The 15,473-nt window shown below is 44.2% G+C and overlaps 1 protein-coding gene across 4 annotated transcripts in view; it reads left to right on the forward strand.

Annotated features, from left to right (window-relative positions):
- Nucleotides 1-4,087, forward strand: part of TAF1B (TATA-box binding protein associated factor, RNA polymerase I subunit B) — an 81,061-nt gene extending 76,974 nt beyond the window's left edge. For all 4 annotated transcript variants that reach the window (XM_021669023.2, XM_021669020.2, XM_012438858.2 and 1 more), the window contains one exon: nucleotides 3,641-4,087. In XM_021669023.2, the coding sequence (XP_021524698.1) occupies nucleotides 3,641-3,842 (202 nt within the window). In that variant the 3' untranslated portion in view covers nucleotides 3,843-4,087. The remainder of the gene's footprint in view (nucleotides 1-3,640) is intronic.
- Nucleotides 4,088-15,473: the final 11,386 nt, after the last annotated feature.

Here is a 15,473-nt window from a genome sequence, read left to right on the forward strand (position 1 = left end):
TTTTGTTTCTTCTGAGCCCTCAGAAATGAGTCCTTCTGCCTAACAAAATTCTCTACATAGCCAAAGATCTGCTCTCATAGCATCACTCTTCATTTTAACCATTTTCGATGGTTGTCTTAAACAGAGCATAGTCGGCATATTTTAGCCTTTACAATGATATTACTGCAGTTGCCTGTTTTTATTGTGGAAACATTAGAAAACATGCTTATGAAAAGAAACCCACTGTGAAGGCACGCAGCGTCTTGGGACATGCGCTGTGCTTTGAAGCAGGGATGCAGTCCCCTTATTTAGTGGCATGGAGCCATGAACCTAAGCCTCTGTGACTGGAGCTCTCTCAGCTTTGGATTCTGATGCTGGCTCCCCTGTTGTTGTCAAAGGGTGTCATTTATGCTTGCCGTCAAGATGTCTATCAGCAGAGCACCTCTTAGAGCCCTCCTTTCTTGTTTCTTTGATGATGAGGAGTTTGGAAATCAGACAACTCAGCCTAAGGGCAGAATCAGGGGTTCTGAGTGAGAGTCTAAGGAGCTCTCTGAGAAAAGAGGCTGAGTGTTAGTCACGGTCTCTGTGACATTTTTACTGCCCAGCTGACGCCTCTTTCGCTTACTCTGCAGTTCTAGGCTCTGGTCTAGAAGACGTAAGGTTAACAGATAAGTTTGGTGCCTAAAGTCATAGTATCACTGAAACTTCATGCAGTTTGAATTTAGTTCTATAGTTCACGCAGAGAAAAAATCTCAGCAGTTTCATCACTGACTATACTAAGCTCTATGTATAACTCACTGCATTATAGTGCAGTATTGAGTCTGAAATCATCCACAGTCCACCCTCGTGCCCCGTGAAAAACCACATATCATACCACTGCACTCCACCTGGGTGACAGGGTGAGACTCCGTCTCAAAAATACATATATATATAAATGTATATATGAAGAAAAGCAAGAGGCCACCATTTTGTGAGAATTACTGTAAATGGCTTATTTTTTACCTTTATTAAACCAATCAATGAACAAATATTTGAGGCTTTTATATTTCCTACTGTGAACATAATGAGCATTGGCTTTATTATATAGTATTAAAATAGCCTTAAGATTTTAAGTGAATACAAAAAAAATTAAAGGACTGTAGAGGAAAGGAACATTTTTGAGCCCTTGCTATGTGCTAAGAATTGGGTTAAGTGCTTAATATACATTCTTTTTTTTTTTTTTCGAGATAGAGTCTCACACGTCACCCAGGCTGGAGTGCAGTGGCACAATCTTGGCTCACTGCAACCTCTGCCTCCCAGGTTCAAGTGATTCTTGTATCTCAGCCTTCCACGTGACTGGGACTGCAGACATGTGCCACCACACCTGGCCAATTTTTTGTATTTTTACTGGAGATGGGGTTTCGTCTTGTGAGCCAGGCTAGTCTCAAACTCCTGGTCTCAAGTGATCAGCCTGCCTCAGCCTCCCAAAGTGCTGAGATTATAGGCAGGAGCCATTGTGCCCAGCCAAGTCGCAGAGTTTCATGGTGCAAACATAGACATTCAGGAATTTAGGACCATACATGTTTTGTAAGTCATAATATCTTAAAGTTTATAGCTTCTATATGTTATTTGTTTACTTGCCTTTTAAACTTGATAATGGACAATTTCTGGCATACTCAGAAGTAGAGTAGTATGAAGAACCCCCCATCTCTGTCACCCAACCTCAGCAACTGTGACATGGGAAGACTTGCTTCACCCAGGCTCCAGCTCAGTCTACTCCTCTGCCCCCTATTATTTGGAAGCAGACCTCAGACATCATATTTTTAAAAGTAAAACTGTAATACCATTAATCAGATATAAAAAATAATAATTTTGGCTGGGCACGGTGGCTCACGCCTGTAATCCCAACACCTTGGGAGGCCGAGGCAGGTGGATCACGAGGTCAAGAGATCAAGACCATCCTGGTCAACATGGTGAAACCCCATCTCTACTAAAAATACAAAAAAATTAGCTGGGCATGGTGGCGCGTGCCTGTAATCCCAGCTACTCAGGAGGCTGAGGCAGGAGAATTGCCTGAACCCAGGAGGCGGAGGTTGCGGTGAGCCGAGATCGCGCCATTGCACTCCAGCCTGGGTAACAAGAGCGAAACTCCGTCTCAAAATAATAATAATAATAAAAATAATAATTTCTTAATATTATCAAACATGCAGTCAATGGTTAGATTTTCCCAACTGTCATATAATTTTTTAAATGAATTTAACTCAGAATCCAAATCAGGCTCATATATTGCAGGTGGTTGACGTGGCCTGTAAGAGTTTCAGTTCATGAACCGCCCCCCTTTATCTCTCTCTGTCTTTCCTTTTACAGTGTACTTATTGAGTAATCCTGGTCATGTGGCCCACACAATTTCTCATAGTCTGGATTTTGCTTATGACAGTGCCATACAGTACCATTTAACCTCTTCCTCTGTCCCTGGATATCCTATACTTGGTGTAGTTAGAGTTTGAGATTGGCAGTTATGGCAGGTGCAGTGGCTCATGCCTGTAATCCGAACACTTTTGGAGGCTGAGATGGGTAGATCACCTGAGGTCAGGAGTTCCAGACCAGACTGGCCAACCCCCTCTCTACTAAAAATATAAAAATTAGCTGGGCATGGAGGTGCACGCCTGTAGTCCCAGCTATTTGGGAGGCTGAAGCGGGAGAATCACTTGAACCCAGGAGGTGGAGGTTGCAGTTAGCCGAGATTCCACCACTGCACTCCAGCCTAGCAGACAGAGCCAGACTCCATCTTTAAAAAAAAAAAAAAAAGGTAGGCACTGTGGCTCACACCTTTAATCCCAGCACTTTGGGAGGCTGAGGCAGGCAGATCACAAAGTCAGGAGATCGAGACCATCCTGGCTAACACGTGAAACCCCATCTCTACTAAAAATACAAAAAATTAGCCTGACTTGGTGGCAAACGCCTGTAGTCCCAGCTACTTAGGAGGCTGAGGCAAGAGAATCACTTGAACCCAGAAGGCGGTAGTCCCAGCTACTCAGGAGGTTGAGGCAGGAGAATCACTTGAACCTGGAAGGCAGAGGTTGCAGTGAGCCGAGATCACAACATTACACTCCAGCATGGGCAACAGAGCAAGACTCCATCTCAAAAAAAAAAAAAGAGAGAGAGATTGGCAGTTAGCATTAGTTAGAGATTTGATCAGACTTGGGTTTTACTATTTTAAAATAAGGGAAATTCCTTGGTAAATTCTTCTATCGCAGTACTTATAGTACTGCAAGCTACATTATAAAGTCTGGCCTCTTATTTTGGGTGGCAGTTGGGGATTATTTGTTTTCTTTAGTTCGTTTTAGAATCTCTCCCTGTTTGCTTTTGTTTGCCTTGACCATGGTAAGAGGGTGGAGTGGTGGCCCATCTGGAGCAAAGAAACTTTGAGCAAAGAGTTGAAAGAGCAGTTCCTAGAACCACCTGTGGCCCTTGTGTGGTGGCCATGCACAGTATGAAAATGTTTTCCTTTGTGCAGTTAAGGAGTTACCAAATTGTTCTGAGTTTCCTTCTAGCTCAGGGTACTGTTTTAAGCCTAACCATATATATTTGTTGAGTTATTTGCGGGGAGGTTCAGGGATTAATATGTGCATTTCTCAGTTACTAGATCAAGAGAAATTCTTTTTTTCTTTTTCTCTTCTAGCTATTGTACACACGTGACAACCTACGAGGAATCAAATTACTCTCTGAGTTATCAGTTTATACTAAATCTCTTCTCCTTCCTGCTCAGAATAAAGACTTCCCTTCTCCATGAAGAAGTGAGCTTAGTTGAAAAGGAACTTTTTAAGAAAAAATACAGTGTAACAAAAAAGAAATCAAAATCCAAGAAAGTGAGACGATATTGAGAAAATGAAACTTTTTTGGAAAAATATCTTAATAGTGATAGTAATATCAGATTTTAATATAACATTCCAGAGAATTATGGAAAATACTGCATATATATGTATACACTCTGACACATATTTACATATGTATCAAGTGTGCTTAGAAAAATATATATTGTAAAGCAGGTAAGCTTTGTTTGATTTTATTTTTCAGAGTATGAATATTCTAAGAGAAAGTTAAAACAACAATAAATTGTATAATTATATCCAGAAATGTGTATTCATTGTCTTTTAAAGCTAAATTTATTTTTTAAACTAGATCCCTTCCATATTCTTTATACCCCAGAGTAAATCCCAGATGGATCAAAGATCTAAACATAATCATTCATATTTAAAAATATAAAAGTATTAGCAGAAAATAAATATGAATGCTTTAATGATCTTGGAATGGCAAAGTCAATTTTTGCAGCATACAATGGACAAAGGAATAATTTCTTTTTTTTTTTTTTGAGACAGAGTCTCGCTCTGTCTCCTAGGCTGGAGTGCAGTGGCGCAACCTCGGCTCACTGCAACCTTCACCTCCCAGTTTCAAGCAATTCTTCTCCCTCAGCCTCCTGAGTAGCTGGGACTACAGGTGCATGCCACCGCGCCCGGCTAATTTTTTGTATTTTTAGTAGAGATGAGTTTCACTATGTTAGCCAGGATGGTGTCGATCCACCTGCCTCGGCCTCCCAAAGTGCTGGGATTACAGGCGTGAGCCACTGCACCCGGCCTAAGGAATAATTTCTTTAATGTATCAGTAGCTCTTGCAAAGCAAAAGGAAAAAGACAAGCTGAGTAAGGGATATGAAAACATAGTTTTCTGAAGGCCAAGCCAAAAAACATGATAGAATACTTGATCTCACTCGTATTCAAAAAATACAAATTGAAATAAATACTGTTTCCCACATGTTGGACTGACAAAAATTATAAAGATGTATAATAGCTGGTGAGGACATTGGAAAAGCAGGGATTCTTGTTCTGAATTCATGTATGCCAATTCATGGTATCAACTCCTGTGTTCCAGGCACGTTCTAAGCACTGGGGATACAGCACTGTTCCAACTGGGTAGAAGCTGATGGTGAAAATATATATATTGTTTTGGGGAATTAAGTACAATGAAGAAAAAGGAAGAAATGAGATAAATGATAGGGCAGGCCATTTTATAAAGGGTGACTGAGGAAGGATCTCCTGAGGCAGTGGCATTAGCAGAGACCAACTTGCATGGAACACAGTAGCACGAGCAGCCATGAGGCCATCCAGGGGTAGATCAGCCCAGGCAGAGGAAAGACGTGTAGAGGCTCTGAGCAGGCGCATGCTGGATGCGGTCAAGGACTAGCAAGCTGTCCAGAGTGGCTGGAGTGCTGTGGTTGAAGGGGACAGGGAGAGCAGATGGGATGGTACAGTTTACTTTCAGGTCACGGTAAGGACTTTGGGTTTTATCTTGAGTGTCGCAGGAAGCCTTTGGAAATTTTTAAATAAAAGAATGATGTGATCCCATCTATGTTATAAAAGTACCACTCCGACTGCTCTGGTGAGCACACTGTTGGGGGGACGTGGGCAGTGGTTAATGAGTTCATTTTGAACTGAACATATTTTGTTACTCTCTTTACCTATTTCACTTATTGTATGTAAGGTTTTCTTTTTTTTGAGACAGGGTCTTGCTGTGTCACCCAGGGTGGAGTGCAGTGGCATGACCTTGGCTCACTGCAGCCTTGACTCCCCAGCTCAAGTGCTCCTCCTGAACCTGAGTAGCTGAGACCACAGGCATATGCCACCATATCCAGCTTTTTTTTTTTTTTTTTTTTTTTTGTAGAGACAGAGGTCTCACTATGTTGCCTAGGCTGGTCTTCAACTCCTGGGCTCAACTGATCTTCCTGCCTCAGCCTCCCAAAGTGCTGGGATTATAGGTATGATCCACCGTGCCTGGCTAAGACTTTTAATACTTTTTTATTTTTGCAACTTTTTATAACAGGAGTTATACAATGATTTGAATTATATGCATGTAGAATTTTGATCTAAAAATTTAAAGAATAAATAGTTCAAGGTTTTACAAAAGCAAAACAATAAAACTCCCTTTTATATACATGAAGAAAAAACTTTCTAGAATGATCTATTTTGCAATAATGGTAATTTCTGGTTGGTATATAATAACTAGTGATTTTATTTTCTTGGTGACTCTGCATTTTATAGTTGTATATTAAGAGTTGTATTGATAATTATTTTTTGAGGCAGTCTTTATCACTCAGGCTGGAGTGCAGTGGCGCAACTGTGGCTTGCTGCAACCTTCACCTCCTGGGCTCAAGTGATTCTCCTACCTCAGCCTCCATAGTAGCTGGGACTACAGGCCCATGCCACTATGCCTGGATAATTTTTTACTTTTTTTGTAAAGATGATGGGGTCTTGCTTTGTTGCTCAGGCTGGTCTTGAACTCCTGGCCTCAAGCAGTCCTCCTACCGCTGTCTCCCAAAGTGCTGGAATTACAGATGTGAGCCACTGTGCCCAGCCTGATTTGATAGTTTCTTAAAAGTGAAAACTATACCTACCATGTGATACAGCCATTCCACTACTAGGTATCTACCCAAGAAAAATAAAAGCATGTTTCCACACAAAGACTTGTATACAAATATTCATAGCAGCTTTGTTTGAAATAGCTAAAAAAAGAAAGCAATCCAAACAGCCACCAACAAGTGAATGGATAAACACATGGTGGTATATACATGCAATCAAACACTACTTAGCTGTAGAGGCAACAGTAGCCCTGCCCAGGAGCAGGATTTGGGGAGAGTGTAAGAAGCATATCTTCATAATGTAAAAACCTGCTTTCTAAGATTTGAGCTGAAAAATCTTTTTTGAAGATGAATCTCATGGAATTGACATGATTTGAAGTGCTATGGCACTTCATTTGAATAAAAAGTCGAAGTTGCTAACAAGTTCCATGTGCTTACAAATATTGGCACAGAGAGCTCAAAGCTAGGAAGTTTTGGGCCACCCATGAATGTGAAGTAAGATTAAGAGGGGAGGAGAAGGGCCAGGAGAAGGACCTGTAATCCCAGCACTTTAGGAGGCTGAGGCGGGTGGATCACAAGATCAGGAGTTTGAGACCATCCTGGCCAAGATGGTGAAACCCCGTCTCTACTGAAAATACAAAAAAATTAGCCGGGCGTGGTGGCAGATGCCTGTAGTCCCAGCTACTCAGGAGGCTGAAGCAGAGAATTGCTTGAACCCAGGAGGCGGAGGTTGCAGTGAGCCAAGATGGCGCCACTACACTCCAGCTTATCTGTCTACTGTCAAAAAGGGAAGAGGGACTTAGCAGGCTAGTAATAGCACGTATTGAGCACCTACTGTATACACATATGAGGTGCTGCCATACGAAATTCAGTCTCCGCTGCTCTGTGAGGGCCATGCAGTCATCCGTATACAATAGGTGAGGAGCTAGGGGTTCCACTGTGAAGTAGCCTTCCCAGGGTGCTCAGCTAGCACAAAGCTGTGGGGAGATTTGGGCCCAGGTCTCAGACTCCAGCTTCCAAACCACATTAAAAAAAAAACTCACCTGCAGACTGCCCATAGCTTTAGGAGTCACTATGTCACCGTTTCATTTGCATCCTTCGGGTGGAGAAAGGTTTGTGAATATTTTAGTCAATTTGATTCAATAGACATTTCTTGATTATTTATCACATTGGTTTTCAGTGTGGTCCCTGGACCAGCGACATCAGCATTACCTCGGCACTCATTAGAAATGCACGTTCTCAGGCCTACTTCTGACTCCCAATCGAGAAATGCAGCGTGGGTCCAACAATCTGTTTTAACAAGTCCTCTGGTTCGCTCCAGGCTCCAAGGTGGGACAGTCACTGGTGCTCCTGGCAGCTGGGACAACAGACCCGCTGTGGAAGCTGCAGCCCGTGACCACCTCCCCATGGCTCCTCTCAGTTCCCATGGTCCTGAAAGCCCTCCATCCCCTGCAGGGCTGCCCCACAGTGGCCTTCCACATCCTCCTGGAGCAGGGGTCCCCGCCACCACCAGGGCTGCCCCTGTAGCTCTGCCACAGCTCTTCTGCCCAGGCACCCACACTGGCACAGGGCACCCTGTAGGTCATCTGCTTGAGGCCTCTACCTAAATGCTTGCCTCAGCCGTTTCTAAACTACAAAAGCACACAATCATGAAATGAAGCAGAGGTGTGCTGAATGCCACGATGGATGCCAAGAGGAAGAGGGATGGACACGGCACTGGGAGGCTCTGGGCGCCACTGGAGGGAGGTGCTCAGTGTCCAGGCTGCCCGGCCTCGTCGAGTCTTGATCTCCTTTCAGGGGACGAAATAAACGACTTTGCCACTAGAGTGACTTATATGTTGATTTGGGTGGAATCTCTTTTATGAACAAATTTTATGTTTTTTTTTAAAAATGGATTATTCCTTGGCCAACTACAGGGTGGCTTACGTCTGTAATCTCAGCACTTTAGGAGGCCAAGGCGGGTGGATCACTTGAGGTCAGGAGTTTGAGGCCAGCCTGGCCAACATGATGACACCCTGTCTCTACTAAAAATACAAAAATTAGCTGGGTGTTGTGGCAAGTGCCTATAATCCCAGCTACTTGGGAGGCTGAGGCAGGAGAATCAGAGGTGGAGGTTGCAGTGAGCCAAGATCACACCAGTACACTCCAGCCTAAGCGACAGAATGAGACTCTGTCTCATAAATAAATAAGTAAGTTAGATTTCTTACCACTACAGTGAAGCATAACTTTATGATTTAGGCAACCACCCTAAAGGAAGATAAAACCAAGTGAGATTCCACATGGTCTCAGATTTAGTAACTCTGCAATACAAAATCACTACAGGTATTGATTTTGGGAGTGAAAATAGAATGCAGCAGATACCTGTGGAAAAGAGGACTTCAATTGTCTTATGTTTACGAGCAGCCTAAGCCCAGAGCCACGCAAATACATAGCATACATGTGCTGAAACTAAGTTACATTTCTTGTTTTTAATGGTCTTAAGTATCAAACTTGGATCATCAGAGCATGTTGGAAAAACACAGCTGTGAGGGCCACTTACTAAGCACCTGTGCTGTATCGAACATTTTATATTTGTTCATTTGACATATCCAGTTACATCTACTCATTTACAGCTATAGTGATTCAAGATTTGGTCACAGCAGATTAAAACAAAATCTTTAAGTTAAAATAATGTTAAAAACAGTCAATATATTAATACTATGAGAGTCTTTGCCTTTGAGAATACAGAACATTGGCCCAAATATTTCATGAATCTACAGGGTTACCTTATACGTTGGGAGCACAGTCTTGTTGTTTGTGTGTTTGTTTTTAATCCTCTTCCCCAAAATGGGTTTCTTTAGGCAGCTTGAGGCTTCTACGTTAGACTTAAAAGGAAAAGGAGTGGGTACCTCTTGCCTAAGACCAGTGGACATTATTATGGGGATCTACCAATGGTGGCAGGTTGATGACCCTATTCTCCCTGCAGGTAGCATTTCTTTCTGGGTTCTCAGCAGGTCTGCCTGTCATTGCCACCCAGAAGTGAAGCCACCTTCTGAAGCCCAAACCTAGGAGTGAGAGGCCAGAGCCCTCAGGCACCCCGCAGCAGGAGGCCGGGAGTTCACCTGGTTCTTTGCAATCTTTTCTTTTTCCCTCCATTGGCACAAAGCCACCTAGCAAAAAAAAAAAAAAAAGTATTAATTCAACCCTATATTCACACGGAAAGACATGTTGTTTAAAAAAGCAAAGAGCATGATTTCCCTAATCTTCAGCAAGACCTTGAATAGAGTTTCCAAAGTATGCGTGCCATAAAAACTCGGTGGATTATTATAAACTGCAGATTGTTAAGAGTGTGTGTTTTTATCTTGAGTGAGTAGCTGGTGACTTTTTAAAAAAATTAAAATGCCTCTGTGTTGCTGAAAGCTGAGTAAATTCACACACTATTAAGTCTCTCACAAAACGAATTCAAGAAGCTCTAAGTGGATGTTCCCTTGTTTTGTGCCCTTGTGAAGTATTTAAGCATAAAGGGCTTTAGTGCCAGACTTACCTGACAATATGCTATGCCTTGAGAAGAGCTTACAAAAGAGCGCTTTTATTGACTTTATAAATGAAGAGCCTGGTATTTCAGCTCGCTTGGCCTTCTGCCCTTCTGAAACAATCATTCCCTTCTGGGACAATTAGTACATGTTTTATGGATATTTGCGCTGAACTAGGTGACTCGCAGACACTCCCAAAGGAGTTTTTAGTTAGAATGCCACTTAAACGCAGCTGCCTTTTGTCACCGTTGTTGTCCACGTTAATTTAAATTGAGTAAGTTAAACATTACCTACAATGCAAAAGGTGGTCTCTGAATTTTAAAACTCCCCCCAAGGTTTAAAGTAGGAAAAAATGTGTTCTTTGCCAAGTTTGAGGATAAGAAAATGTTGTAAAACGTGATTACTTGTTTTTACCTTTCTCTCCTTAGCAATTGCCACCAGAATAAAAATCTCCCTGGAAAGGTCCCTCCAGTCCCAAGCGGTCACCCTGCTTGGGCCCCAGATCCCCCAGGGGTAGAGAGGTGGGCTCTGGGCCTCTTCCCCGCCACTGTCCATCCTGCCTCCGCAGTTTGCAGGGTCAGCTCCTCCACTCCAAAGCTGGCTTTGTTGCAGTTGCCCCCTGCTCTCTGAGTGCAGCCCGTGGCCTCATGTGGAATGGGAATCACAGGTAGTAAAGTCAGGAATGTTGGTCTCGCCTGCCGCTCCTCACCACAGCCCAAGGGTCAGAGCTGTGGGATGGCCTCGAGAACCCAGCTCTGTCACGCCCTCCCATCTCCTGCTGCTGCCCAGGAGGGGTAGGGACCCAGGCTTCCGAGCCTGTCCGCTCATTCTGTGTCTCCACTCTCTTTCTTCAATTCCTCCGCACCTACAGCACAGCCTGTTTTTGACATTATCGTAGGCTACTTATATGTGTCCTGGTTTACTAACTGGACAGGCTTTCATGAGACACGGCTCCCACAGAACGCTAGATCCAGCAGATGTTCAGTAAATGCCTTGAAGAAAGTAGTGATGAGAAAGGGGAACATTACAAAAAGCTTCCCACTTTCTGATCAGATGCTGCTGTGCTGTTTTCACTATTCAGTGATTTCACTATTCGTGAATGGGCTCAGTTATCTAGCTGTCTGCCTACAAATGTTGGTTTTGAGTCAAATCAAAGTTCTTTGACGGCAGAAGGGGGAAATGGGCCTAGGTTTCGCCCCTGGCATTCCTGTGGCTATATCAAATATTGATATAGTGCTTAGAGTGGGCCAGGCACTTCACATGTATGGACTCCTTTATCCATACTTTTAGCAGCCCTACGGTACTGTCATGTTGTACAAAGGAGGAATGGAGACACAGAGAGGTCAATTACTTGCCCAGGGCCACGTGGTAAGCATGGAGCCCGGCTCTGATCCCAGGCTGTTTGGCTGAAGTATGTGGGCTTGGCCAGCCCACCGTGCAGCCTCACCAAGACTCAACCCCTGATGATGTCAGTTTGGAATCTAAGGAGCTCAAAAGCTGCTCAGAAGAAAACTGGAGCATTTACAGCTAGCGTATACCCTCACCACCCCTCCTCCACACCTCCATCCCAAACCTGTTCTTCCTCTCCCTTGCCTGACTCTCAGTGACAGCCCCATTCACCTAATTGCACCAAGTCATAAATCTCCAACCCCTCCCTCCCTGTCACCTCCAAATCTCATCCTCACTTCGCTGACTTTCTACCACCAAACATCGTCACTGCCCAGCTCTAACGCTCCCCACGTTCTCCTTGGGGCTGCAAAGCTCTCTCCTGTCCAACATGCATTGCCTCTTTGCCAGTTATTTTCCCAAATCGGATCTAAAAACCCTCGGTGATGCATTTGCTCCTATTGCCTAGAGGCCAGTGTGTTCTGAGTGGGCCATCAGAGCGTGGCCCCAACACTTTTCCCATCCCCTGCCCCACCCACCTTGTGCCCGCGATCTCAGGCAATCCATGGCCTTTCACACCACCCTGTGTTCTTTGCCCGTGCTGTACGATCTATCAGAAATGTCCTTCTTCCTTTAGGACCCTTGCTCAGATGCCATCTCCATTCAACCTTCCCCTCTCCGCTCCCCAGGCAGAGTTCATGGTTTCTGAGCACAGAGCTCACACCTCTGTTAGCTCATGCACCATCTGTGCCAAGTGCCTGGATCTCTAGATGGGGCCTCCTTGTGCCGGCCTGTGAGCTTGCTGTGCACACAGACACCAGTTTCCATAGGGGTCAGTGCCTACCTCCATAGGTGGGCACTGGAGTCAGCACTCCCTCCCCAACCCGAGGGCTTGGTAGCATTTAACATTAAGAAACTTGAGATCTTATGGGAAAAACATCACAAGGATAATACAGGCCACATGCCAAAGAAGCATCTCTAGGAAATGTTACACATCTAGTGTGTAATCACAAGTTTATGCAATTAATTTTCACCTACCAGCTCATCAGAAACCTTGCAGGTTTGCTCTTCTCTGCATTTTCAATGCGATGACTACATTTATTTAGCTTTATTAAGAATCCTATGCATACTAAGATTTGGCCTTTGCATTTTGCCTGGTCCTCCATCTACATGAACAGCCCTCTAATTTCATGTCAGAGTTAGTGCCTGCCTTCTGCTCACCCCCATAATGGCCCCAGAGCAGAGTAACTTGAGGTTTTATGATGCCTTGAGAAACTTTTATTAAAAGGACTGAGGGAATGTGCTCTGTTTCCGGGTCCATGAGGGGGCGTAGTTTTAAGGGCAAGAATTTCCCAGCACCATGCCCCACTTCCATCTCTCTCCATCCGGGAGATTTAACGGTTTATGTTTGAATTTCACAGGCGCAGGAAGAAACTAAAAGTTAATCACTTCAGTGGAAGTTTTAGGGAACTCCTTTCATTGGCCCAGGGTCTTGGGAAGGTGGGAATTTCTCCCAGGATAAATTCCCCTGCTCCTTCACCCACGCCGGATTTCCAGCTCTCTGGAATCCCCTCCCACATGGTGGGAGCTCCCTTTCCCCTCTGGGATCTCCCCTCTGGAATCCCCTTCCACACTCTTTGTGGAAGTCTTTCTCTTCTTTTCCTTTTCTTCTCTTTACCTAAATAAAATCACCTTTCTGCAACACTTCTTGGGTCCGATATTTACTTTCATGAGCACACGGCACACCTGCAGTGGTCCCGTCGCTTATTCTTTAAGAGATTGGAGGCCAAGAACCCACAGCATTCTCTTGGGGGAGGTGTGCCTCACCAGCACCCAAGGAAAAACCTGGTTACAGGACCACAATACCTAAGTAAACAATGCTCAAGGAGCTCCCCAATTCCAAACCAGGAGAGCGTGGTTGTGTCCGTGATCATTTCAGACCAAACACACACAGGTCTCTGCCATTCCTGAAGAGCAATCCTGAAACTTCAAGACCTTCCCTTCTTCTCCCTCACCTGATGCTTATTGCAAAATTCTCCCGCTTTTTCCCTTCACCTTTTTTCAACCTCTAGCTCTTTTTCTAATCATCGCCAACAGCAATGCCTGATTATTTAAAAGCTCCTGTGCTGTATTGAACATTTTACATTTGTTCATTTAACATATCTAGATAAATCTTATTTATAGCTACAGTGATTCAAGATGTGGTCACAGCAGATTCAAACAAAACCTTTAAGTTAAAATTAATGTTAAAATCAGTGACTGCCGGGCACGGTGGCTCAAGCCTGTAATCCCAGCACTTTGGGAGGCCGAGGCGGGTGGATCACGAGGTCAAGAGATCGAGACCATCCTGGTCAACATGGTGAAACCCCGTCTCTACTAAAAATACAAAAAATTAGCTGGGCATAGTGGCGCTTGCCTGTAATCCCAGCTACTCAGGAGGCTGAGGCAGGAGAATTGCCTGAACCCAGGAGGCGGAGGTTGTGGTGAGCCGAGATCGCGCCATTGCACTCCAGCCTGGGTAACAAGAGTGAAACTCCGTCTAAAAAAAAAAAAATCAGCTACTATATTAATATTATGGAAATCAACTCAAAAGTACAGATACTGAAATCAATAGTATAATGCTTTAGAAAAGATATACCAACATGGGTTGCAAAAGACTCAGATTTCAAGTAAGGGAACTGGCAGCTGGGGAGGGATTACTGTAAAAACCCAGTTAATGAAATGTCAATTTTGGGCAGATGATTTAATTCCTCTTTGCTTTTTCCCTACCTATAAAGCAAAGATATATCTGTCTCATACTAAAACGTGGTAAGATGCTCCAACAATTTTTTTTAAGATGGAGTTTGCTCTTGTTTCCCAGGCCGAAGTTCAACGGCATGGTCTTGGCTCACTGCTACCTCTGCTTCCCAGGTTCGAATGATTATCCTGCCTCAACCTCCCAAGTAGCTGGGATTACAGGCATGTGCCACCACGCCCGGCTAATTTTTGCATTTTTAATAGAGACAGGGTTTCACATGTTGATCAGGCTGGATGGTCTTGAACTCCTGACCTCAGGTGATCCACCTGCCTCAGCCTCCCAAAGTGCTGGGATTACAGACATTAGCCACCATGCCCAGCTGCTCCAACAATTTTAAATGGACATTATTTTACAATAGAGATGTTTGATCACTAATAGCCCTTTCTTCAAAGAGTGAAATATGCACCTGTGAGCCAGCAAGCCTCACCACGGCCCCTCAGCTTCCCTGTCTCAGAGGTTTGCTTGAAATACCATTGAGCCTAATGGCTCCGCCCCTCTCAGTGTCAGTCAAAGGCAAGAGAATTCACTGGAGATTAAGGCCAGGGTGCTTGAGCCCAGGGTTTTTTGGTAAATGTGTTGCAACTATTGAGCCTTCCTTGGAATGGTCAGTGAAGCCACAGGAAAATAACGTGAGTAATCTAGGTTCTTCTAGCTGCCAACAAGTGGGTGACACCCAACATGACGTAGCTGCTTCTGCCTCCATCCCAAAACGGGGAGAGGTGGCTACTGGCTTCTTGGCGACTAGGTCCGGGTCAAATCCCAAGTATTTGACAAGACTCACCTGAGACTCCGGTCATCCTGACAGTGGCAGGCAGGTATGGTGGGGACGGGTGTCAAACCTTCATAAGCAAGCATGCTCCAGACAGTGTTACGGAAGACACGTGAAAACCGAGCCAGTGTATAACCCAACAACCGAGAGATAATCCAGAGTCGATGTGTTCTCTAAGTTTGAGAATCAACTTAGGAAGCAATCAAATGCCATCTTCCAAGCCAGACACTGTCACTAGGAAGTACTTACCATGGCTGCCACGTGTCTAGGTGCTTTGTAACGAGTGCTGTGGGCTGAATCCAAAATCTCATGCAGAAACGCCCACCCACTGGCAGTACCACCACTGGAAGGAAAATACGGGATTTGGAAACAAGATGTCCGGGTTCTAGTCCTAAACTGATTAACAAGGGAAACTTGAATACGTTATCTGATCTCTCCGGACCCATTTCCCCATCTGCAAAATGGGTATAACCCTGTCTACTTCCAAGGGTTGTTTTGAGAATCAAATGAGCTCAGATATGTGACCACGCTGAACACTGAATTCTGCCAAAAGAAGATACATGTCCTTATCATCCTGAATAACAATGGAAATTGTTGATCATCTACCATATGCTTGTCTCTGTGTCAGATGATGAGGACA

This window comes from Aotus nancymaae, unplaced genomic scaffold, assembly GCF_030222135.1.
Source record: "Aotus nancymaae isolate 86718 unplaced genomic scaffold, 86718_ANA_hifiasm-v0.15.2.pri h1tg000057l, whole genome shotgun sequence".
Classification (NCBI taxonomy): domain Eukaryota; kingdom Metazoa; phylum Chordata; class Mammalia; order Primates; family Aotidae; genus Aotus; species Aotus nancymaae.